This window comes from Triticum aestivum, chromosome 4B (genome assembly GCF_018294505.1).
Source record: "Triticum aestivum cultivar Chinese Spring chromosome 4B, IWGSC CS RefSeq v2.1, whole genome shotgun sequence".
NCBI classification, from domain to species: Eukaryota; Viridiplantae; Streptophyta; class Magnoliopsida; order Poales; family Poaceae; genus Triticum; species Triticum aestivum.
The window spans coordinates 605,792,953-605,811,768 of NC_057804.1; the positions used below are offsets into that span (position 1 = coordinate 605,792,953).

General features: G+C 51.5%; 1 protein-coding gene across 1 annotated transcript; it reads right to left on the reverse strand.

Moving 5' to 3' along the window:
• Positions 1-16,717: 16,717 nt before the first annotated feature.
• Positions 16,718-18,494, reverse strand: LOC123089376 (inorganic phosphate transporter 1-2). Its single transcript, XM_044511074.1, has one exon. The coding sequence runs from the start codon at positions 18,445-18,447 to the stop codon at positions 16,870-16,872; it is 1,578 nt and encodes a 525-aa protein (XP_044367009.1). The 5' UTR covers positions 18,448-18,494; the 3' UTR covers positions 16,718-16,869.
• Between the last annotated feature and the right edge of the window lie 322 nt (positions 18,495-18,816).

The window sequence follows — 18,816 nt, forward strand, 5'->3', positions numbered from 1 at the left end:
CAAGATGATCTCTTCCTGCACTAGTTTCACTCTTCCTCTTAACCAATTGGTAGTTTCGGTGAAGGCGGCTGCCAATGGGGCTAAACCTATATCACCCCTCTCGGAGATTTGGGTCCTTGTGGATGATGTCCCTCCCACCTTACGCTCCACAGAATTCGTCATGGCCTTCGGTGTTCTTATTGGCAAGCCAATCTTGGTTGACCAAGATTCTCTCTCTGTCCTTGGTCCCGTGCGTCTCAAGATCTGGGCTATGGACCCCTTGTGCATTCATGGTTGTGTCGATGTCTTCCCTTCTGCGGATGGTTTCAGGCTTCGGGTGCGTGTGGAGGGTGATTCCCAATCCCCACCCCCTCCTCCTCCTCCTCCTTCAGCCGATAACCTTGGCGGTGAGGGTGACAATGTTGGCAAAATGAGCGGGGGCTCGCTCCCTCACTTCACGACCTCTGAGTGGGATGGAATGGGTTCTGAAAGTCGCGAACCTTTCAAGGACAGTGCCCCGAAGAACAAGGAAGGAGGAAAGGATCAGATGGATGGCCATGTTTCTGCTCAGGCTCCCCCGATTGTTCCACCCGCTGGTACTCCTTTGTCGGGGTGTGCTCCAACTTGCCGGCCCGGTCGGGCTCTCGTCGCTCTCTGGCATTGAAGATCTTCCTGCATCCCCGCGCCGCGTTGCGACGGGCTCCCTCTCCAAGCGCAAGTCCTCTGTTTGCAAGTTCTCTGCTCGCAGTCGGGCTTCCTCTGGGACCAAGCTGTCTGCGGCGGGCCTGTGTCGCCGTCTCGATGGTGATATGGGCGACGTGGCGGGCCAGGCTTCTCCGGTGGCGGTTCGGTCTTCTCCAATCCGTTCCCCCTCCTCCACGACGCGCAAAAGTGGTCGAATCCGCGACAGTGGTTTGCGGGTGGTTGACAAGGCGGCTAGGCATGCTGCGGCTCGTGATCTCCCTGCTTCAGGTATTCCTCCTGCCCCTTCTCCGTTGGTTCATAATACCTCTTCACCCACTAGGCTTGTTTTGCCTTCTTACTCGGATGAGCACTTGACTAAGGTTCTCGCGGATTCTGGAATCTCCCTTGATCATAATTTTGGATCTCCCTCTTCTCTGATTGCTCTTATTAGGGACAATGAGGTGGCCCAGGCGGCTTTGGCCAAGGCTAAAGAGGCCGCCGTGGCTCCTCCTGCCCCCTCAGGTGTGGCTGTTGGGGTAGCGGAGGAGGGGGGCTCTGCTAGCGGTTTTGTCCCTCAGATTTCTGTGAAGAAGGGTGTTTCTAAACGTGCTAAAACCTGCTTGGCACCCTGTAGGTCGAGTCTGCGCATTAAAAATCTTTCCTACAAATGAGAGATCTTTTCTGGAACATCAGAGGTTTCGGCGCTCGGGGGCGCCGGGACCAAATTAAAGATATTGTCATGGGTGATAATATAGACTTGATTGGCTTAGTTGAAACTTTCAAACCCTCCTTCTCTCTCCATGATCTTTCTTCGATTGCGGGGGCTGATCGCTTTGATTGGAATTTCCTTCCCTCTTCTGGCCACTCGGGTGGCATTCTGTTAGGGTCGAAATGCGATGTTTTTGATTTTGTCACCTTTGATCATGGTATCTTTTGGGCCAGCTCCGTGCTTTTTCACCGTCAGCTCAATTCGCTTTGGGAATTTATGGTTGTCTACGACCCGGCGGATCACTCCCTCTCCCCCATCTTCCTGGACGAAATCTCGAACAAAGTCGAAGCATGCACCCTCCCACTTGTGATCGGAGGCGACTTTAATTTGCTCCACTCTCCTGCGGATAAGAACACCAATAACTTATCTTGGGCGTTGCTGACGCTTTTAACGATTTCATTAGCTCCTACGCCCTTCGTGAGATCCCTAGGGTGGGCTCTAGATTCACTTGGACTAACCATCAAATTTCCCCTATTCGCTCCGTACTGGATCGAGTCCTTGTCTGTTCAAACTGGGACTCGCTCTTCCCGCTAGCTACGCTTAAATCTAAAATGATTGTGGGCTCGGACCATGCCCCTCTAATCCTTGATGCTGGGATTCGACCTGTTTCCTCCCCACCTAGGTTTCAGTTTGACGCGTCTTGGCTTCTTATTGATGGCTTTAGTGACCTCCTCGGCTCTAAAATTAGTGGCTTCCTTTCGGCGCCTCATCGTTCCTTTGGGCCCTTGGACGACTGGCATAATTGCTCGGCCCTGCTACGCAAATTTCTCCCTGGTCGGTCCCGCAATCACTCGGCCCAGGAACGCAGAGAGAAGGCCCTTCTCCTGGCCCAGATCGGAGCCCTTGACTCTTGGGCTGACGTCTCTCGCCTCTCCGATTCTGATTGGACCCTTCGCTTCTCCCTTAAACGCTCTCTGGTGCAGATTCACTGCCTTAATGAGATTTATTGGCACCAGAGGGGCTCGATTAATTGGATGCTTAAAGGTGATTCCCCCACTGCTTATTTTTTTGCTATTGCGAATGGGAGGCGGCGCAGATGCCTTATTGATAGCTTGATCATTAACGGGGTGCGGTCTTCTGACCAAGGCGCCATCCTAAACCATGTTGTGGCATTCTTTTCCTCTCTCCTCTCTGCCAAACCTGACCAGGGGTTCAGGCTATCTTCTAACTTCTGGGACCAGGGGGTCATGGTCTCCTCGGAAGAAAATTCTGATCTGATGATTCCTTACTCTGAAGAGGAGATCTTCTCTGCGATTAATAAAGTGAACCCTAATTCTGCCTCAGGCCCGGACGGATTTTCCATCCCTTTCTTTAAAAAGTTCTGGCCTATTCTTAAAGGGCTTATTTGTGAAGTCATTCAAGGCTATTGTCTGGGGACAGTAGATATATCCAGGCTCAACTATGCGGTCATTTCCCTCATCCCTAAAATTAAGGGTATCGATCTCATTTCTCAGTTTAGACCTATTGCGCTCATTAATAACTTCGCCAAATTCCCTGCCAAGTGTCTGGCCACTCGCCTCACCCCGGTGGCTCATCGGACCCTCTCCCCTACTTAGTTGGCATTTGTCAAGGGTCGCTTCATCCTGGATGGGGTCCTTTGCCTTCATGAAATTATCCATGATATCCATAAATCAGGTAGCAAGGCTGTAATTCTTAAATTGGATTTTGAAAAGGCCTACGATTCAGTGAGTTGGGGCTTCCTTAAACAAGTCCTACTGGCTAAAGGTTTTGATAGTGGGATGGTTCACCGTATTATGCAGTTGGTCATGGGGGGGGCCATACTGCCATTAATGTCAATGGGAAAGTTAGTAACTTCTTTAAGAACTCTAGAGGCCTCCGGCAAGGCGAGCCAGCCTCGCCCATCCTCTTTAACTTTGTGGCGGACGCTCTTTCTAATATCCTATCTAGAGCCGCGGAGGTCGGCCATATTTCTCCTATTAGCTCACACCTCATCCCGGAGGGTATTACTCACCTTCAGTACGCAGACGACACTATTATTTTGGTGGAATTGAACAATCACTGCATTGCCCATCTCATTTCTGCTCCTTTGCTTCGAAGCTCTCTCAGGTTTTAAGATCAACTTCTCCAAAAGTGAAGTCATTGTCACTGGTGTGCCGGGTACCGAGGCCTTACGGGTGGCCCGCCTCTTGAATTGCTCTCTTGGCTTGTTCCTATTAAGTATTTGGGTTTACCTATCACCTCTGACAAGCTCCTTGCCAAAGATTTTGCTCCTACGGTGGCCAAGGTTGGTAATCGTGTAATGCCCTGGAGGGGTAGATACAACACTCAGGCAGGTAAAGTGGCCTTGATCAATGCGTGCCTCTCATCTCTCCCGATGTTCTTGATGGGCTTTTACCTTCTTTCAATGGGAACTGAGGGAGTCCTGGATTAGGGGGTGTCCGGATGGCCGGACTATGACCTTTGGCCGGACTCCCGGACTATGAAGATACAAGATTGAAGACTTCGTCCCGTGTCCGGATAGGACTTTCCTTGGCATGGAAGGCAAGCTTGGTGATATGATATGCAGATCTCCTCCCATTGTAACCGACTCTGTGTAACCCTAGCCCTCTCCGATGTCTATATAAACTGGAGAGATTTAGTCCGTAGGACGAACAACAATCATACCATAGGCTAGCTTCTAGGGTTTAGCCTCTCTGATCTCGTGGTAGATCAACTCTTGTACTACCCATATCATCAATATTAATCAAGCAGGAGTAGGGTTTTACCTCCATCGAGAGGGCCCAAATTTGGGTAAAAACATCATGTCCCTTGTCTCCTGTTACCATCCGCCTAGACGCACAGTTCGGGACCCCCTACCCGAGTCCGCCGGTTTTGACACCGACATTGGTGCTTTCATTGAGAGCTCCTCTGTGTCATCACCATCAGGAAGGATGCCGCACCCCGTCTTTAAAGACGGCGTTGTTGCTAAAGGAGCCTTGGTTGTCGGCCAAACTCTCCGGTTAGGCGGCTTTTTGATGACCGCCTGTTCGGCCGCCGCGCCGACGACGACCTCTCGGGTCATCGAAAGCGATCTCCACATCAGCTCAGAACTCGCCGAGCAGTTAGATCCGATGGAGCTCTCTTCCTTAAATGAGCTCTTGGATTGCATCACCGCCCTGGGAGTCGCTACAGATTACAGCCAGATTGGGCTTAAACCTGATCAGAGAGAGATTGACTCTCCCCGGGTCACCCACCACGTTGAAGTGGTGGAGGAACAATGCGGCGAATTTTCGCCCATCCTAAGGACCGGATATGTCCGGATTCCTGATCCCTCCAAGCCGGACATCCGCGGAGGGGTGGACGTTGCCCAAGCCTTGAACCTAAAGTCGGGTAGCGGGCCTGATTCATTGAATAACGCCCAAGAAAACAAGCTTCCGAGTTCGGAAATTTCTTGGCCTCTGAGTCTTAGATCGGACGAGGTTCCGGATTTAAATCCACCTGCCCACCCAAATATAAGGGATCTATCCCAAATTCGGCAAGAGCCTGGGGAGACAGTACACCATTACTGGGCCAGATTCCTCCTGGTTATGAACAGGATAAAAGACTGCCGCGAGAGGGATGCAATTTCATTCTTCTGTAACAACTGCATGGACATCGGAATCCTCAACGCCATAAGTCGCCGCGAAATTACACGCTTCGCCGACTTGACATCCATAGTATGAAAGTACTGTGCGACAGAAAGCGTTCGAAAAACCGAAACAAAATTCTGGGACATTCCGACCCTGAATACAATCCCAGTCCGAAACAAAAGGGCGCATTATCGCCAGGCACCTGGGACAAACAGCAAAAAACAAAAACCCTCTATAGGGTATGGAACCGTACTGGAGGGATGGCTCAATGGACCATGTAAAATTCATAATACAGAGGAAGCCACACCAACTCATAGCCTTAGAGCATGTTGGATACTCCGGCAGGTGGCCTGAAGTGGCGAGGAGCTTCTAACTCCAGAATCCGCAGAGCACCACCCCAGAAACAATAGTACGGTGTCAATAGTCTTCGAGACTTCCGCATCAAACAATGCGAGGAAAAGAACGCTCCGAAGCCTTACCGAAGTCTACCAAGTGCAACAATAAACCCATGGAGTGACACGGCTATTACCTTTAATGCCAGTGACGAACCTAAATTCCGGACAGCTCGAGCACCAGCCGCACTGGTCCTCAGTCCGATAGTGGACGGCTTCCGGCTTACAAAGGTACTCATGGACGGTGGCAGCGGATTGAACCTCATATATGAGGAAACCTTGCGAAAAATGGAAATAGACTGGAGCCGCATTGAGCGAAGCAACACAACCTTTAGAGGAATAATCCCCAGCCGGGAAGCGTGCTGTTCAGGGAAAATCACACTGGATGTGGTGTTCGGCACGCCGGATAATTACAGATCCGAGGAGGTCACATTTCAAGTGGCCCCATTTAGCAGCGGATACCACGCTCTGTTAGGGCGAGAAGCATTCACAATTTTTCAAGCTATACCCCATTACAGGTACATGAAGCTCAAAATGCCCGGACCCAATGGAATCATCACTCTTGCTAGTGATCCGGACACAGCGCTCCGCGCCGAAAACAAGACAGACGCACTGGCCCTCGAGGCATTGTCCGAAGCCCTGGAGGACAAGGAACTAACTATGTTGCGCTCCATGGTGGACAGGGATGACGTGATACTCGACAAAAGATCCAAGTCCACCTCCTTCAAGCCGGCAGACGAAATAGTCATGTTCCAAGTCCATCCAACGGACATTACAAAAACGGCCTCCATCGGGGCAAAACTAAGCCCTGATGTAGACGCTGCACTCAGAGAATTCCTACGAGAAAATTGGGACATTTTCGCCTGGCACCCTTCAGACATGCCAGGAATCCCACGCAGGCTGGCCGAGCACATCCTGAACATCCTAAAAGGATTCAAGCCCGTTAAGCAGACTCTTCAGTGTTTCTCCGAACCTAAGAGACAGGCCATGGGAGAGGAGCTAGCCAAACTACTGGAAGCCGGATTCATCAGAGATATAAAACATCCGGACTGGCTGGCAAACCTGGTAATGGTACCAAAGAAGGACAAATCCTGGCGCCTATGCGTCGATTTCAAAGACCTAAATAAGGTCTGCCCAAAGGATCCCTTCCCCCTCCTCCGCATTGATCAAATCATCGACGCCATTGCAGGACACGATTCATTGTGTTTCCTCGATGCATACTCTGGCTACCACCAAATCAAGATGGCAGAGTCAGACCAAGCCGCAACGGCATTCATCACCCCATACGGCCCATTCTGCTTCAACACAATGCCCTTCGGGCTCAAAAACACCGGCGCAACATATCAGCGCATGATTCAGACATGTCTGGCCAACCAGATCGGCAAAACGGTTGAAGCGTACGTGGATGACATGGTCGTCAAAACCAAACACGTCGAAACTCTAATAGACGACTTGAGGCTCACGTTCGATAACCTCCGAACATATGACATTAGGCTTAACCCGGAAAAATGCGTTTTCAGCGTACCAGCCGGAAAGCTCTTGGGCTTCATTGTATCCGGTAGAGGAATTGAAGCAAACCCAGCCAAGATCCGAGCTCTGTCACAATTGGATATTCCAAAAGATCTCAAGCAAATACAAAAATTGACTGGATGCGTGGCGGCTCTAAGCCGCTTCATCTCCCGCTTGGGGGAAAAGGCATTACCCCTTTACCGCCTCCTCCGCGCACCGGACACTTTGAGTGGACGGATGCCGCCACGGCCGGACTCGAAGAAATAAAAGCCATACTGGCAACAAACCCTGTCCTGGCCGCACCGAACATCGGCGAACCAATGTTGTTATACATCGCGGCAACTCACCAAGTTGTAAGCGCAGTCCTCGTCGTCGAACGAGAAACGGACGGACACAAATTCCCTGTCCAGAAACCAGTGTACTACGTGTCCACTGTCCTCACTCCATGCAAGTCCCGGTACCCGCATTACCAAAAAATAGCATACGCGGTGTTCATGGCATCCCGGAAGCTACGACACTACTTTCAAGAGTGTTCGATAACAGTAGCCTCCGAAGTACCTCTTAACGATATCATAAACAACCGCGACGCAACGGGCCCGGATTGCCAAATGGGCCATTGACCTCCTCCCGTTCGACATAACATATAAGCCACGGCGAGCCATCAAGTCGCAAGCCTTGGCCGACTTCATCGCTGAATGGGCTGAAGCTGAACTCCCTAAAGAGTACGGCACATATTCCAACTAGACCATGCACTTTGAAGGCTCCAAAATGCTGGCAGGTCTGGGGGCTGGCGTCGTCCTGACGTCCCCAACAGGAGATACAGTCCAATATGTACTCCGGATAATGTACACGGGCTCCAACAACGCAGCCGAATACGAGGCCCTTCTACATGACCTCCGGATGGCAGTCTCCATGGGCATTCAACGCCTAGAGGTGCGTGGGGATTTGAACCTTGTGATATCCCAAATAAACGGAGACTTTGACGCCAAAGATCCGAAAATGGTAGCTTATCGCAACGCCGTCCTAAATATGTCAGCCCGGTTCGAAGGGCTGGAATTCCACCATATAGCCCGGGAAACTAATCAGGCAGCAGATGTCCTGGCACGCATCGGTGCAAAGCGCGATGCAGTCCCCCCCCAACATTTTCCTGGAAAGGCTATTCAAGCCATCCGTACAGTGGGAAGGGGAATCCGGAATTAACAATCCGGACCAGGCCGTATCACCTGACCCCGAACACCCTGACACAATGGAAGACTCTGTCAATGAAGTCACACCCTCAGCCCACATAATAATGGCAGTAATTGCCCCGTGGACAGAACCATTCTTAGCCTACTTAACTAGGCAGGAACTCCCCGAGGACCAAAATGAGGCGCGCTGCATAGTGCGGCGATCTAAAGCCTATAAAGTCCACGAAGGAGAGCTTTATAAGAAAAGCACCACCGGAGTCCTTCAAAGGTGTATCTCCGAAGAGGAAGGACGGAACCTTCTGGCGGAAATTCACGCCGGACTCGGCGGGCACCACGCCGCACCCGAGCCCTTGTGAGCAAGGCCTTCCGTACCGGATTTTATTGGCCGACGGCCCGGGCAGATGCTCAGGACTTAGTCCAGCGATGCATCGGTTGCCAATTATTCGCTAATCAAAGCCACATGCCGCCTACCGCCCTACAAACCATACCCATCACCTGGCCTTTTGCGGTCTGGGGGCTTGACATGGTGGGCCCCCTTAAAGGAGGAACCCACAAGGAAAAATATCTACTGGTCATGGTGGATAAATTCACCAAATGGATAGAGGCCAAGCCTGTTAAGACGGCCGAATCCGGACCGGTGATAGACTTCATATCCGGGGTTGTACACTGTTACGGCGTCCCCCACAGCATCATCACTGATAACGACACAAACTTTACGGCCGATGAAGTTAAACTCTGGTGCAAAAACATGGGCATTAAGCTCGATTACGCTTCAGTCTATCACCCACAAACTAACGGTCAAGTCGAGCGAGCCAACGGTCTAATCATGAGCAGCATCAAACCCAGATTAGTGCGATCCCTCAAGGAATCCAACACGCACTGGGTAGAGGAGCTTGACTCCGTACTTTGGGGGCTGCGGACCACGCCGAATCGCACTACCGGTTTCACACCATTTTTTATGGTATACAACGCAGAGGCAGTCCTGCCCTGCGACATAATTCATGACTCACCTCGCGTGCGCATGTACGAAGAAAGAGAAGCCGAGCTCGATCGGCAGGACAGCTTGGACGCATTGGAAGAGGAGCGCGACGTGGGAAAGGCCCGTTCCGCATTCTATCAACTGCAGGCTCAAAGATATCAAAGCAGAGAAGTACGGGCCAAAACTTACAATGTTGGTGAACTAGTTCTATGCCTGCCGGACAAGAAAAAGGACAAACTCAAGCCCAAATGGGAGGGTCCATTCATAATCGACCAAGTCCTGACCGGTGGAGCGTACCGTCTGCGAAATGCATCGGACAACCGACTCGAGCCGAACCCATGGAACGCAGCACGCCTACGAAGATTCTACGCCTAGCGCCGGACTCTGTGTTCGTCTCCTTCCTCTGTCACCTTCCTTTTTTTAATTTAGCTGCCTGGTATTTTTCTCCTCCTTCCTCCCTTCTTTCTCCCAAGCCTTTAGGGGCTTGCTTGCGCGATTGTTCGCACATAATTGACGCGCCACCCGTGCTCATTATACTTGGGGGCTTCTTTATCAGAAGCTTATATACACTGGCTTCATGCCCAAAACATGTGTGACACTTCCGCATGAACCTTTTATGCACCATTATATGCATCGATATGACTTAAGGTTTGGCCAAGCTGGGTTGCCTGGCTCCTGTGCTTACCCCTACGTTCCCGTTTGTTCGGCTAGGTGGTAAAGGGAGCACCTCTACGATTGTTACTGTCGGGTCAGCCGGATGTGTACCTCAGACTGGGTGAAGCCGAAAGCTAGCGTTCTTAAGGGAATATTCGGTCGGTGAATTAAAAGATGACTTTTCACTTGTTTATTTATCTGCCCCAAGATGCTTTTCTGCTTTTCTACGCAGTTCGGACATGCACTTTAGGGCATGCCTCCCAGGGAAAGGAACCCCTAACGGAACTATTCTCCCTGGAAGATGTTTCTTACTAACCATGTAATATAACATAACTAGTTGGGCACTTGTCTGCTAAAGCACTTATGACCCCTACGTCTGGTCTCCATGCATGCCCCAGTTCTTACATAACCGAGAGGGTATTCGGACACACTCCGGACTATCGGGTCCAGTGGTTGAAGCGAAAAGGTCCGCAATGACAAACGATCTACAATCTGGCTAGAAGGCATTTTACATGTCATTTTAAATTACATAGTCAATTTGACTGGGTATATTCTTCTTCAATACCATCCAACAGGCTGTCTAATTTATAGTCCTGTTGGGAATACTTGGCAGCCAGCTCTACCTGGCCATACACTAAACTGACAGGGATCTCCTTCCCGTCGGGCCCCAAAGGACCGACCTCGGCCATGTGGTTTGGGTCAACCTTCGTGTACCGCGTCTTCACCATGGCCCAGGCCTCCCTGGCGCCTTGACGGCAGGCCGATATCTTCCATAACCGGAAGCGCTGCCGCACTCCCTTCAGCTTCTCTGCAAGCTCTTCAAGGCCTTCGGGCAGGGAGAGGGATGGCCACAAAGCCTGGACGACGCCTTGCATCCCCTGCCGAACTCGTTCGTGCAGTTGCAATAGCTCGGGGAGAAGATCTCCCGCAGAACCGGGCATTTCCTCCGCAGGCCGACCTGTCAGCATATCTGCAGACATAGCTCTGTCAATCGATTTCCTCGCCGAACTCTTTTTCGAAGATTCGTTCAAGCACTTGCTAAAAATGCCGCGTCGAAGCCGCCGATTCTCCTTTATGGAATCAGATAGCTGAGCACGAACATCCTTTAGTTCCTCGCCCAGCTGGGTGTTGGCGTCTTGAAGCTTGTTCTTCTCTTGCCTCACCCTCGTTAGCACGCTCTCGCCGGCCTTTAACTGGCGCAGGAGTTGTTGCTTGTACGGATTCAATCCGGCTCCATCTGCACTGTTATTGTCAGAATTGCACACATGCCGCACGTCACAACAGAATTATCTTTCGAAGCATATATTACCTGCAGAAGTCCCCTTGGTACTCTCTGAAGTGGCCAGTGCAGCCTCAAGTTGGGCCTTGCACTCTTCCAGCTCCTGGGACAGTTGCGTATTCTTTTTTGTAAGATCCTGCATATCATATGATCCTTAAATCAGTTATCTTAACTGTTTCAAGTCTCGGGGGCTACTGACATATATAACCATCAGATTTACTCACCCGTATGTCTTTCACATACTGCTCTGTGGCTCTGGCTAAACCATTTTGAGCGGCACGGAGGTACGCATCTCCCGTACTAAAGGCGTCCAACGCCTCTTGGGAAAAACATGCGTCGTGAAGAACAGTTTGGCGACGCTTGTGGTTCATGGCACTCTCCACCTCTGAATTTGTGGTAGACAGCCCGTCCGCGTCCTCTGTCGAAGGAACGTCCGGTACGCGCCCCGTGTTCACCTTTGCTTCCGGACCCGGCCTTGAAGCCTGGCCGGTGGACATAGTCCGGCGGGCGCTCTTCTTCCTGAGGAGAGCATGAGCGTTAGTGTGATTTGAGGGCATAAACCCTAGGCGTTAAAATTGTATGCCCTACCATTGTGCCGGAATCTCGATCCGGTCCGCACTTCTCTTTAGCCCGCCTGGCTTCAACGGCCCTTGTTGGCTACCCACCGCGGGCTCGGCCCTCCGCCTCAAGGATTTCCCCTGCAAAACGAAACACTATTGGTTTATGGCAATCAAAATAAGGCATGGATGTATCCTCTTGAAAGTGCTGGGACTTCGGTCTTGGTTACCTTTGAGGCCGGAAGTAGTCCGGGATAGTCGGCCGTAATGGCCACTAAGGTATTGTCCTTACTCAATTGATGAAACACCCCATCAATTAGCTCCACACATAAGTCTGGATCCTCTTGGGAGTCCGGATCGAGGGACCGTTCCGGATCCTCAGGTTGTGGAGGAGGGCTGTTTATCTCCTTCACGGTCTGGCGCAGCTCCTGCGTTAAAATCGCTAGACTCAGTACTCAATTGTGGGAATTTGAAAACAGCTAGGCAAGTGAAAATGTTCGCTTACCCAGCTTGGAGGACTATACATAGAGAATCCGCCCCGTGGGTTGACACGGAGGAATTCCTCTTCTTCTCCCTTGTACAAAGCGGATAAGATCTTCGTTAGAGTGGCAACCGAATCCGGCCCCTTGCGACCGCACCGGGTGGCGTCGTCCTCCCCGTTGAAATTCCACATGGGGTGGCCTCTATACTGAAGCGGCTGCACCCCCCGCATAATGCATGTGGCCATGACCTCGATCATGGTCAGTCCGGAATGAGCCAGTAATCGTATCCGGCTCATCAGGTAAAGGACGTCCCTGTCAGTTTCCCTCTGAGGGTTTCGTGGGCCCCAGCTCAGGCGTTTCTTCAACGGAGCGTTATTGAACTCAGGGAGGCCGATCCGTACAGGGTCCGGCAGGGGGACGTCGTCCACATAAAACCATTCCGAAGGCCAGTCCTCAGACGCCTTCTTTGGGGTTCCGGATAGATATCCGGTCCCGGCGATGCGCCATAGTTCGGCTCCGCCCACTTGATAAATTGACCCCTCTTGAGAGCGGGGCACAAGGCAGAACAACCTCTTCCACAGCGCGAAGTGGGGCTCGATGCCCAAAAATAGCTCGCAGAGGGCCACGAAGCCCGCAATATGCAGTACGGAGGCAGGCGTGAGGTTGTGTAGCTGGAGGCCGTAAAACTCCAGTAGCCCTGGGAGAAAAGGATGAATTGGAAATCCGAGACCTCTTATTAAATAAGGGACTAGGCATACCCTCTCTCCTTGGGAGGGATTGGGGACGCTCTCCGCCTGCTCTCCGCCGCTATAGGTGGCAATCCCGGCTCGAACTGGGACCATATATGCTAGGGGGAGTAGCCCCTTGGATTGAAGCGCTACTAGCTCGCTATGCGGGACGGAACACCGCTCCCAACCTCTGGGCCGAGGGCTGGAGAGGCGAGAGGAGGAGCTGCCTCGACCGGTCATGGTGGAATGGATCTCTGTTGAAAGCGCTCTGATGAATGCTCGTGGAGGGAAGGTGGTGTGAATTGGATCTAAATCCCCGTCTCTTTTATGGGCGGCTCATTTACGTGGCCGGGGGGGGGGGGTAAATGTAAAAAAACCTGTGAAAGGATCGATATGGTTGACTAGAGGGGGGGTGAATAGGCAACTAACAATTTTTAGACTTTTCTTTAACAAATTAAAACTTGCAATGAAATAGGTTGTCTAGATGTGCAACTACGTGGACAACTTATATGATGCAAAGACAATAAGCACACAAGCAAGCAATGGATATAACTCAAGTAAGTTTGCAAAAGTAAAGGGACAAGATAACCAAGAGTGGAGCCGGTGGGGACGAGGATGTGTTACCGAAGTTCCTTCCTTTTAAGGGGAAGTACGTCTCCGTTAGAGCGGTGTGGAGGCACAATGCTCCCCAAGAAGCCACTAGGGCCACCGTAATCTCCTCACGCCCTCACACAATGCGAGATGCCGTGATTCCACTATTGGAGCCCTTGAAGGCGGCAACCGGACCTTTACAAACAAGATTGGGGCTATCTCCACAACACTTGGAGGCTCCCAACAACACCATGAAGCTTCACCACAATGGAGTATGGCTTCGAGGTGACCTCAACCGTCTAGGGTGCTCAACACCCAAGAGTAACAAGATCCGCTAGGGATAAGTGGGGGAATCAAATTTCTCTTGGTGGAAGTGTAGATCTGGGCCTTCTCAACCAATCCCGAGCAAATCAACAAGTTTGATTGGCTAGGGAGAGAGATCGGGCGAAAATGGAGCTTGGAGCAACAATGGAGCTTTGGGGAAAGAGGTAGGTCAACATTGGGGAAGAAGACCCCCTTTTATAGTGGGAGGAACAAACCAACCGTTATCCCACTCACCAGCCCCGCACAGAGCGGTACTACCGCTAGGGAAGGGCGGTACTACCGCTCCGGGCGGTACTACCGCTCGACCCAGCGGTACTGCCGCGCTGCCCGGGGCCCTGACCCCAGGGCGGTACTACCGCTAGGGAAGAGCGGTACTACCGCTTAGGGCGGTACTACCGCTCCTACTACCTCCCTTAGTGCCGCAAAACCCGACACGAAAAATTTCGTTCGAGAATCGAGGCGGAAGTAGCCCAGACGCACAGCAGTACTACGGCCGAAAAACCCAAGCGGTACTACCGCTCGGAGAGCGGTACTACCGCTTGGAGCGGTACTACCGCTGGGGAGCTTCGGCGGTACTACTGCTGTGGTCGCGGTACTACTGCTAGGGCAGAGCAAAGCATAGCAAGGGGAAAACGGCAGCTCCAGAGATGCGGAAGGAAAGATGACGGGTGTGATAAGGATGTGTACGTTTGATTCCACCCAAGTCTTACCAAAGCGGATCCCCTCTTGATAGTACGGTGACTCCTACGAAACTAGTCCACCAACAACAAAACGAAGGAGCTACACCGTCTTGAATTACAACACCGAGGGGAGAAAATCGTCTCGTGCCAATGGATGAATCTCTGAAAGAACTAAACGCACACGATTAGTCCGCACAAGCATTGTCATCAATCACCAAAACATATTGGGGATAAATATGCCCTTACACCCTGGCTTTTTGCATTCGTTTGACACGTGGAAGATGGTCATTATTGGGCACAGAAGCTGAGGAGAGCAGCACGCACTAGAAGCCGGACACTATTCAATGGGAACATGGAATTTGGAGAAGAACCCGTCTTGCAATGCCGAAGACAAACTCGTGCGCCGGATTTACCGTCATTGAAGCCTGGTTCGGGGGCTACTGAGGGAGTCCTAGATTAGGGGGTGTCCGGATGGCCGGACTATGACCTTTGGCCGGACTCCCGGACTATGAAGATACAAGATTGAAGACTTCGTCCCGTGTCCGGATAGGACTTTCCTTGGCGTGGAAGGCAAGCTTGGCGATATGATATGAAGATCTCCTCCCATTGTAACCGACTCTGTGTAACCCTAGCCCTCTCCTTTGTCTATATAAAACGGAGAGATTTAGTCCGTAGGACGAACAACAATCATACTATAGGCTAGCTTCTAGGGTTTAGCCTCTCTGATCTCGTGGTAGATCAACTCTTGTACTACCCATATCATCAATATTAATCAAGCAGGAGTAGGGTTTTACCTCCATCGAGAGGGCCCGAACCTGTGTAAAAACATCGTGTCCCTTGTCTCCTGTTACCATCCGCCTAGACGCACAGTTCGGGACCCCCTACCCGAGATCCGCCGGTTTTGACACCGACAGGAACCCATGCTGGCTTTGATAAACATAGAGGTGCCTTTTATTGGAACGCGGCTGATAACAAGCGCAAATATCGCTTGGTCAAATGGGACCTTATTTGTAAGCCAAAAAGCCTTTGGGGGCTGGGCATTATTAACACTCTTGTCATGAACAAATGTCTGCTCATCAAATGGTGGTGGAAGATCATGACCATACCCCAGGACAAGCCCCTCTGGTTCAACATCCTCAAAGCGAAGTACTTTCCCTCTTCTAGTCCTATGTTTGCTCGTGCGCCTCGGGGGAATCTCAATTCTGGAGAAACCTTGTTAAACTAAGGCCAATTTTTCAAGGCCTCGTCAAATCGTTGTTCACAATGGTAGGTCCACTAGGTCCTGGCTTGATTGGTGGTGTGGTTCTTCTTCGCTGGCTACTGCTTTTCCTGTTCTTTTTTCCTACTGCCCGGACCCTGAGATCTCAATCTTTGAGCTCGCGTCGAATAATTGGGACATGCGTCTGCGTCGTTCTCTCTCTCTCTCCCGCAGAGTTGGAAGACTGGCAGCGCCTTGTTGCTCTCTTCCCTTCGCTCTTGGAGGAGGAAGCCACGGTTGTCTGGCCCCACTCCCCCTCTGCTCGTTTCTCGGTTAAATCTCTATATGGTAAGCTCATTGCTGGGTCCACCACCTCCAAACTCAATTGGATCTGGAGGGCTCGTATTCCTCCTAAGGTCAAGGTTTTCCTTTGGCAAGCCTCTCGTGGGCGTTTGCCGACAGGTGACCAAATTCACAAGCGAAATGGCCCGGGATCTGATAGGTGTGCTTTGTGTGGTATGAGAGAAGACAAGTCACATATTTTCTTTAACTGTGTGTTGGCTAATCTATTCTGGTGTTGTATCAGATCTTGGTTGCATGTATCCTGGGCTCCGACCTCCTTTTCTGACCTGCGCATCTTGGTCAATTCTTTGGTTGGGGCCCAGTGGAGATTGTTTTGGGTGGGCTTCGCAGCCATGTGCTGGTCCCTTTGGATGACAAGGAATAAATTTACCATCGAACATGTTTTCCCTGCTAAACCTGCTGATTGCTTATTTAAGACTTGTATATTCCGGCAGCAGTGGAGATTATTGACTAAGGAGGAAGATAGGGACGCCCTCGACGCCATGTTGGCCAAGATCCGCAATTCTGCTATCTCCATCTCCCCAGTCCAAGCAGACACTTAGGCGCTGGTGGCTTGCTTTCGTTATCTCTCTATCTCCGGCCTGCGAGCCGTGTACTGGCCTGGGAGCCATGTACTTAGACTATTATCTCGTGTTGTCTGGGCTGATACTTTGCTTGTTCTCGTGCTGGTCTTTTGGGTCTGTGTTAACTCTGCCTGATGGCTTTATTTATAAAGTCGGGCTGTGGCCTTTTATCTTAAAAAAATGACATGGGAAACAATGGGAGGGAATACAGGTGACATTTTTTTGAGAATTGAGTCACTGATACGGCCAACGCATTACATTGTTACCATTACAACACAACAAATTCAGAAAGTAACCGCAGAAACAATATAAATGGCAGAACACAGAAATGCATATCAAACACACCAACCATGCACGAGTGTGCATGTACGCCTGCATGTCTCTAGACACCACCCGGGGCAATGGCGTCGTCGTCGCCAACGTTCTCCTTTGAAAGCTCCTCGAGCGACTTGCCCTTGGACTCCGGCACCAGCAGGGAAAAGAGCAGGCCCAGGAAGTTTGTGCCTGCGAGCACGAAGAGTGCGTTGCGCATGCCGATTCCCCGTGAGTAGCCGGTCTCGGGCTTCTTCTGGTCCTGCGACGCATATAGGAACCCGAACGCGCCGATGATCGCGCCTGCCTTACCGGTAGCGGCAGAGATACCATGACATGTGGACCGGAGCCTCGCAGGGAAAATCTCGGCTGGCACGATGAAGGTTGTGCTGTTGGGTCCAAAGTTGGCGAAGAAGAAAGTGAGCCCGTAGAGCACGACGAAACCAGTGTGGTGTCCTGGCTTCACCAAGTAATCGTACGGTATGGCGATTGCTAGCATGAAAATGGTCATCATGGTGAATCCCATGAGCTGGATCCAGAACCTTCCGATGATGTCGATGAAGGCGACGGTGAACCAGTAGCCAGGCACGGTGCCGCAGAGCGCGATGAGCGCTTGGGCACGGGCGATGCGGTACAACTCCTCCAATGCATTCATAGTCTTGGCCGGCGGGATCCACCCGATCTTGCTGAAGATGTCCTTCTGGAACAGGTTCTGGCTGTAGAAGGCCACATCAAGCAGGAACCAAGTGCTTGTGGTCGCTAGCAAGTGCACCCCGTGGCGCTTCAAGAACTGTCGGGAGAAGAGGCCCCAGGTATCGCCGGTGGCCCGCTCACCCTGAACATCCTCCTCTGATATCTCCTTGTTGAGCACCTTGGACATGTCTGATGTAGCTTGCTTCGTGTTGCCGGCGATGAGTGCTGTGTACCGTGCAGTTTCGGGCATCTTCATGCGCCAATAGTAGGTCAAGGCGGCCGGGATTGTTCCGAACATGACGATGATGCGCCACACGTAGTCGGCCTCCGGGCCAATGGATGCCGCGGCGTCAATGTAGAATGGCGGTGCAGGGAATGCATGTCGGAATGCGGACGAGACGACGATCGTGACGATAGTACCAAATAGGATGCCAAACCCCTGCATGGCAAACACAGCGGCGATAAAGGTGCCGCGGGTCTTCTTGTTAGCATATTCCGACATGATGGTGGCGCTCAGAGGATAGTCGCCGCCGACGCCGAAGCCAAGCCAGAAGCGGAAGAAACATAGCGTCCCCATTACGCCCTTGGCCTCGTGTCCAAACGAGAGCCCGGACGCGATGGAGCAGAGGACCATGAGGATGAGCGTGAAGCCGTAGACGCTCTTGCGACCGAGCTTGTCGCCAAGCCAGCCGAAGAAGAGCTGGCCGGCAAGTGTGCCGCATAGGGCCACGCCGTTCACGGCGGCCGACACGTTGGCGGGGAGGTGGCCGGGCTCGTTGAGGGCAGGGTCGGTGTAGTAGATGCGCCCCAGCAGCTTGGTGACGAGGGCGATGCAGAAGAGGTCGTAGGCGTCCGTGAAGAAGCCCATGCCGGCGATCACGACCGCCTTGAAATGGTACAGTTGCGTCTTGGCGACGTCGAGTGCTTTCAACACGTTGAGCTGTTCAGTCGCCATGGCCGCCGGCGATCTCTCAACTAAACTTCTTCTGCTGCTCTCTTGTTGTGTGCTATGTTTGGTGCTTCTAGTACGTATATATAGGCATAAATAATGCAAGGTGAAGGCACATATTGTGCTAGTTGCAACTACGTATATAATATCATATGTACGGCATCGCTTGTAAAACAACGGATTGTACATTATCAGGATGGTTCGTACAAAAATATACGCGGAGTCAAATGTCTTGCCTTGAGAGCTACAGCTATGTCGGGCTACATTTCTGTTATTATTAGAAGGATTAAGGAATGCTAAACTTAAGTTTATCAAGTTTGACTTTCAAATTTCAGTACTATAGAATTGTGGAAATAAAAAAATAGTGAAGCCAGA

What these genes read in the sequence shown, in the direction of transcription:
- LOC123089376 (XM_044511074.1), bottom strand. Translation starts at nt 18,447, where the DNA reads ATGGCGACTGAACAGCTCAACGTGTTGAAAGCACTCGACGTCGCCAAG.